Raw genomic sequence first — 6,988 nt, forward strand, 5'->3', positions numbered from 1 at the left:
GGCTATGACATGCACTATTATTTTTGGTGAGATTCTTCCAGCAACTTCTAATGGAGATGGCATAATAGTTCCAGGATAAAGAAGAGGTATGAGCATGGACTTCTAATATTGTTGTATATGTTTGAAATCTTTTGACACTTTCTCAAAAAAGAAAGTAAATCTGTCATTGCTGAGATGTAGTCTAGGAGAAATTATACTTTTCAGTTCTGTAAACCTTGTGAGAGTTTTGCTTGATTTGTAGCTGAAATTTGATAGTCTTGTTGTGTTTATTACGCCATTCTGAATGTGGAATAGTCCTGTTCTGATGGATATGCGCGGGGGCTGCCATCGGAGGAGACCGGGTCGGATGGGGTGGAGAACGACGAGGTCACACGGACGGCTGTAGCAGCACATCAGAGTTAACTTCCTATTTCTCGCTGACAATGGCTTTGCTTTTGCTTAGTATCCCACATTGTGTTAGTGCTGCATCTATCTTATTTGTTTACTGAAACTAGGAGTGGTAGTACATCATAGTTGTTGCTGAAAATATTCCTACGACAGGTCATATTGCCAGGGTTTTGCAGAGAATGCAACTTGCTTTTCGTTTTTCTTCTATATCCATTTTTTTGTTGTAACAACAATTCAATACCAAGGTTATGACTCTTGCAAGTAAATACATGTAGGCTGTAGCAATACATGTAGGCTGTGGCAATGTAGGATAAACTAAGGTGGAAGACTTTGTAAGCTCCACGTCGCTGAACCTTTTGGTGACCCTTTCTTTGCTCTGTTTACGTCTTCTGACTATTCATATATCCCGAAATTAGCCACTATGATGTACTAAAATGCTGCAGTCGAGAGCTTTCTATACACACCTACCTAACAGTTAGACTAGCTAAATATCTGTGTGTTGCTACTTAATTAAGATGATGCTGGATGTAGTACGTGCCTTATTGTTAATTACATCCGGAAGATGTTGCTCTCAAATTTATATTAAAAGTTAGTTCTGGAAATTTGTAAGTGTATTTCAGAATGATCTTCATAAATGTAGTTGATCGTAAAATTGCCTACAGAGTATTTAAGGGTTGTTCTAAAAAGTATATGTGTTGAATCCAATAACACTAAGTACTTTTAGATTTTTGTCCAAGCCGATTGGTGTATGCCTAATTGTTGCATTTTACAATGAGGTAGTGCCACTTGCAAGTATCAGATGTGCCTTGTGTTCAGATAAACTTTTCCCAAGATGTGCCTTGAGTACAAAGGTCTTAGTGCTACTTCATTATTATTTTATTTATATTCATTATAAATACGTCTCATGCCTTGCAAGCTTAGCTTATTTCCCATCAGATGAGTGCTTCCAATTATTTCACTGTAACTATATTGGAGACAAACACAATCAGGTAATGTATTTTGTTCCAATAGATCTCAGATGTTGAATGAAGATCAAAAGAGGTAAGATAAATTGAAGGAAAAAGGAGAGACCTGGACCTGTATGCTCTTGCCATGCGCTACTACTTTAGTAATCATACTTTACTAAAAAAGGACAAAAATCTGTATTCTTCCAAATTAGGTTAATCTTTACTAACTGTTTTCCGGTTCTATTTTTCAGATCATAAATCACTTCTTTGGTTGGAAGGAAGAAACTCCATTGCTGCTTAGGAGTTGGCGGTGAGTAATTTAAAAGGGCATGCATTGGCTTTCATGTAACTGGTAGTCAGTGATCTAAGTCAAATTTTATTAGAATGGATATCCCTACAAAATTTCCGTGCAAATGTCCAACACTAGACATGGTATTTTCATATTGACTACCCCATACGAGATATACTAGGGGAGTTGGTGATTGTATGTCCCTTTGTCGGTACGTCATCGTCCCTACTCATTATTTCTGTCGATACGTATGCACTATTTCATAGATCTTCTAATGTTTTGAAGAAGTGGCCAAGTGATAGTTAGGGTAAAATGACCAACATTTGAATTGACGACAATGATAGAGCAAAGATGGATGAATTCCATGGATGTGGAAGGAGGAACGACGGGGAGAAAACCGCTTTTTCTAGATGCAGGGAAGGTACTGAAAGAGACGATGACATAGGGAGTTAAGGACACTTCTAATTTTGTAAAATATACATTGGGGGTCTCCCCTACTATTTCACGTTAAAAAAGAGATATGATAGAGAAAGAAGTGGGAGAAAGAATTGGAAGTTGCCGTTATATGGATGAATATCCATCATGTTTGACATACACTTTTGAATTAGAACAATGACCAGTGTATACATTTTTAACTATGTGATGAAGTTTTATAAAAAATACATGGTGAACATTTTTTTAATATTATCAAAATGATTGTAATACAAGCTGATAGATTCTAAAATATATGCTGAACTTCTTTTTAACTATGTGATGAAGTTTTTTGAAATATGCACTGCTCTTTTTTAATCACACGATTAACATTTTATAAGTTTAACTTTTGAAAATTTAATACTTTTTGAAAAAATAAATATATATTATAGGGGAAAAGGTAAAATAAATAAATAATAAAATATCTGAAGTGTTTCCCAAAAATAAAACAAAAATGATAAAGAAGGAAGTGCAAGCTAAAGTTATATTGGATTCTCCGTTGATTTATAGACGGACTTGTAGTGGAGGCAAATTGCCATGGACACCTTCCCGCAAAAAAGAAAAGAAAAGAAATTGCTATGAACTAGGGTCTTTTCGCTTAGGCGTAGACAATTTGTTTAGAGATGGCCTAAAACACATTTACTATAACCCTTTTATTGAGATTAGAATGGTTGTACAAAAACCATACTCTAATTTTTGTATGTGTACCATGCTCGTCAACGTACTACTGGTATGAATTTCTGCTAGACCTCATCGTGGGCCTCTGTGTCGTGGCCGGGCACAATTCGAATGTTGTAGACGGACTTGTAGTAGAAGCAAATTGTTATGGACACCTTCCCTCAAAAAGAAAAGAAAGAAAATTGCTATGGGCGTCGTGCATCCGTGTGCAGCTGGGTCGGCCGCTAATTACGTGCGCATGTAGCTTAGCTTAGGGTTAGGGAAACCAACTCTATCTTCCCTGCTCTATCTGAACTCGGAGTCGATCGGGCCTCCGCTGATCGAAACCAACGTTATAAATAGCTATCACCCTCCGTCTGTCCATTGATCCAACACGTTCGCTCCGCTCGCAACTCACGAAAACAACCGCTAGCTCAGATTGGTATATGCTCCGGTCGCCGCTTTCGCATCCATCGCTCACCGCCGTCGACACCGTCAAGACAGGTCTCCCGTCTCTCTCGACAACAACGAGACCGCCGCGCACTTTGATCCTGAACGATGAAGCTCGTCGGAAAAAGCCTCGCCCGCGACGGGCCCGGCTCCGTCAAGCTATTGCCGGAGGTGGATGACGACCTGTGGGACGCCTACAACCTCATCGCCGCCGGCGACGCCGTCGAGGCCGTCACTGTCCGGAAGATCACGAGGTCCGGAGGCCGCGACGCGGAGCGCATCAAGCTGACGCTAGAGGTCGCGGTCGAGTCCACGGACTACGACAAGGACGGCTCCGTCCTGCGCGTCCGCGGCAAGAACCTCACCAAGAACGAGCACGTCCAGATCGGCCAGTACCATACCTTGGAGATCGAGCTGCGGAGGCCCTTCGTCCTCCGCAAGGAGGCCTGGGACTGGCCCGCGCTCGACACCATCCGCAAGTCCTGCGACGAGACCGCAGCCAACGCCGACCTCGCCGTGCTCCTCATGCAGGAAGGCCTCGCCCACCTCTTCCTCGTCGGGAGGAGCGTCACGGCCACCAGAGCGCGCGTGGAGGTGCCCATCCCCAGGAAGCACGGCTCCAGCTCCGGCGCCGTCGCCGCCTACGACACCGCCCTCAAGGACTTCTTCCAGCGCGTCCTGGCCGCCTTCGTGCACCACGTCGACTTCGACCTCGTCCAGTGCGTGGTGATCGCCAGCCCCGGCTTCACCAAGGACCAGTTCCGCGACCACATGCTCCTGGAGGCCGCCCGGCGAGGGGAGCTGCGCGCCATCACGGAGCACAAGGCGCGCATCGTGCTCGCACCCGCGCCCTCGGGCTACCCGCACAGCCTCAAGGACGTCCTGGCCGCCCCGAGCGTCCTGTCGCTGATAAAGGACACCAGGGCCGCGCTGGAGGTGCCGGCGCTGCAGGAGTTCTATGCCATGATCGCCAAGGACTCGGCGAGGGCTTGCTACGGGCCCAAGCACGTCGAGGTCGCGCATGAACGTCTCGCCATCCAGACCCTCTTGCTGACGGACACTTGGTTCCGAAACCCTGACGTTGTTGCTAGGCGCAAGTGCGTCGATTTGGCCGAGTCCGTGAAGAAGGTCGGTGGCAAGGTGTGCGTCTTTTCGTCCATGCATGTCTCCGGCAATCAGCTCGAGCAGCTCACGGGGATAGCCGCAGTTCTTCGTTTTCCCATGCCTGATCTCGACGACATCGAGATGTGATGATAACTAAGGGCTATGCTTATATTTTTCTTCTACTACTACTAGGGTGTACTACGCTCTCTGTTTCACTTTTACTTGAACTATGGTTTTAGATGTCTCAATACACAACTTTGATCACTTATTTATATTATACGATGTGTTATTTATGTAACCAAGCAAAGTTTATACATTGTGGAGGTGTCTTTTTCATTGAAAATATCAACGCGAAAATCTAAGTTACTAAGCTCCGTGGAATTGCTAGCACGTGGTGGCTTGTGGCTTTTATAAGGTAATGATGGGGCCCGGTTGAAAGTGTGAGTATCGTTACGTGACGGAGTGAAGTCTATTTTAAACTTTGAAAGTTATAGAGCCCGTTCAAAATAAACCCTCACCTCAAAATCCCTGAAGTTTGTACATGTACTCATGATCCTAGTCTGATCCCGACCCCGAAACTGTTTGGCACACCCGGAAACATTCCATCCCACCCAGGATCAGAGTCTACCCTCACTTACATCGTTACCCCACGTGCCAATCCATTCTCTCTCTCTCTCTCGCTCTCTCTCGCTCGCTCTCTCTCCTGAAATCAACGCAGACGTGTCTGTGCCGCATCGCCGGTGCCGTGCGCTGCTCCAGTCCATGCCAGGACCCGGGCTGCGCGTCGGCAGTACGCCTCATGCCGAGGAGTCCGTGCTCTCGTCGTGAGTAGAGGAGAGCAAGATGATGAGGTGGTGCCCGCACATCGGTGCTCCCCTGGCCATGCAATTAGTGGGGTAGCACGGCATCGAGTAGCTTGACGTGGTGTGTGCGACCACGGCCTATACTTGGTCCTTGTTGAGAGAGTTTGTTGCATGCAACGTTCAAGTCAAGACCGGTTCCTGCCTCCAACAACAAACCTCCACATCTGGCGGAAAAGTAGGATCGCTCCAGACGATCAAGGGAAGCGACGAGGGTTCCCTTGCGCGCCGCCGGTGACGCCGTCGGTTCCCTCTCTCTTCGTCGACCGCTCTGGCGGCGGGAGGGAGGGGGAACCTCGGGTCTATTCGCTAGGTAGGTGTGTGGTAGGGTTAGGGTTGAGGGAGACGCTGCCGCGGCCGTTGTGGTGGTGTCGCGTTAAAATAAGTTTCTCTGGGTTCCGTTCACGGTCAGGCGAGGCTTTTGCCTTCGTCTAGGAGCCAGCGGGGTTGGGGATCCCCGGATCTCGTCGAGGACGCGGGCTATGGTGGCTGGAGGTCCATCGGCACTGGCCGTTTGGGTCCTCAGATAGGCGATGGATGCAGGGAGACGAAGACCTTTTTGTTTTCTTTGTTGGTATGATTTCCTGCTGCTGTTCTTCTCCTTCCTCTATGCTGATGCTGGTGGGAGATCCTGCTTTGTCCGGCCGGATGGCCCGGCCGCGGTGCTGGAGCGCGTCAAGCTGACGCTGGAGGTGGCGGTCCAGTCCACGGACTAGGACCAGTTCCGCGACCACATGCTCCTTGAGGCCGCCCGGCAAGGGGAGCTGCGCGCGATCATGGAGCACAAGGCGCGCATCGTGCTCGCGCCCGCGCCCTCGGGTTACCCGCAGGGCCGCACAGCCTCAAGGACGTGCTGGCCGCCTCGAGCGTCATGTCGCTGATAAAGGACACGAGGGCAGCGCAGGAAGTGCCGGCGCTGGAGGAGTTCTTCGCCATGATCGCCAAGGACTCGGCGCGCGCTTGCTACGGGCCCAAGCACGTCGAGGTCGCGCATGAACGCATGGCCATCCAGACCCTCTTGCTCACGGACACTTGGTTCCGGAACCCCGACGTTGCTGGCTTGCTGCTAGGTGCAAGTGCGTCGATTTGGCCGAATCGGTGAAGAAGGTCGGTGGCACGGTGTGCGTCCTTTCTTCCATGCATGTCTCCGGCGATCAGCTGGAGCAGCTCACAGGGATAGCTGCGGTTCTTCGTTTTCCCATGCCTGATCTCGACGACATCGAGATGTGATAATCGTTCTGCTTATTCTTCTACTAGCGTCTACGCTCCCTGTTTTATTATTACTTGAACTATATAATCGCGTGTCTCGCTCGAATACACAACTTTGATTCGTTGATCACTTATTTCTATTATACCATATTTATTCAGTTGACAAAGTTTATACATTATGGAGGTGATTTTTCGTTGACAATATCAGTCTGAAAATCTACCCAAGTGACTAAGCTCCCCAGAATTGCTAGCACGTGGTGGCTCGTGGTTTTGTAAGGCATTTATGCGGCTTGATTTGAACGGTTCTTCGTTTTCCCATGCCTGATTTGGAGAACATCGAGATGTGATACCGGCTCTGCTTATTTTCTTCAAAGAACTTTTACTTGAACTATTGTTTTAGATGTCTCCACGAATACACAATTTTGATCACTTATTCCTATTATCAGTCTCAGTTAAGTTTCAATCAATGCTAATGACCGTGAGATCTTACATTGAGAATCGTGTAAAATTTTCTTTTTAGTATTTCTTTTTTCTGTCTCGCATATAATGTCACTTGACCCGGGGCTAGCCCACGTTGGACCAGCAGGTAGCACAGGACACCGCGTAAAAAATCT

At 47.4% G+C, this 6,988-nt stretch overlaps 1 protein-coding gene and 1 pseudogene across 1 annotated transcript; both read left to right on the forward strand.

Annotated features, from left to right (window-relative positions):
- Positions 1-2,993: 2,993 nt before the first annotated feature.
- LOC123131164 (protein PELOTA 1-like) lies at positions 2,994-4,619 on the forward strand. Its single transcript, XM_044550899.1, has one exon. It carries the CDS (start codon positions 3,310-3,312, stop codon positions 4,450-4,452), a length of 1,143 nt encoding a protein of 380 aa, XP_044406834.1. The 5' UTR covers positions 2,994-3,309; the 3' UTR covers positions 4,453-4,619.
- Positions 4,620-5,780: 1,161 nt separating this feature from the next.
- LOC123129751 (protein PELOTA 2-like) lies at positions 5,781-6,588 on the forward strand (annotated as a pseudogene).
- The last annotated feature ends 400 nt before the right edge of the window (positions 6,589-6,988 follow it).

Source organism: Triticum aestivum, chromosome 6A (assembly GCF_018294505.1).
Source record: "Triticum aestivum cultivar Chinese Spring chromosome 6A, IWGSC CS RefSeq v2.1, whole genome shotgun sequence".
Taxonomy (NCBI): domain Eukaryota; kingdom Viridiplantae; phylum Streptophyta; class Magnoliopsida; order Poales; family Poaceae; genus Triticum; species Triticum aestivum.

Bases quoted from the DNA above. Each gene is read 5' to 3' on its own strand.
- LOC123131164 (XM_044550899.1), top strand. From the start codon at position 3,310: ATGAAGCTCGTCGGAAAAAGCCTCGCCCGCGACGGGCCCGGCTCCGTC.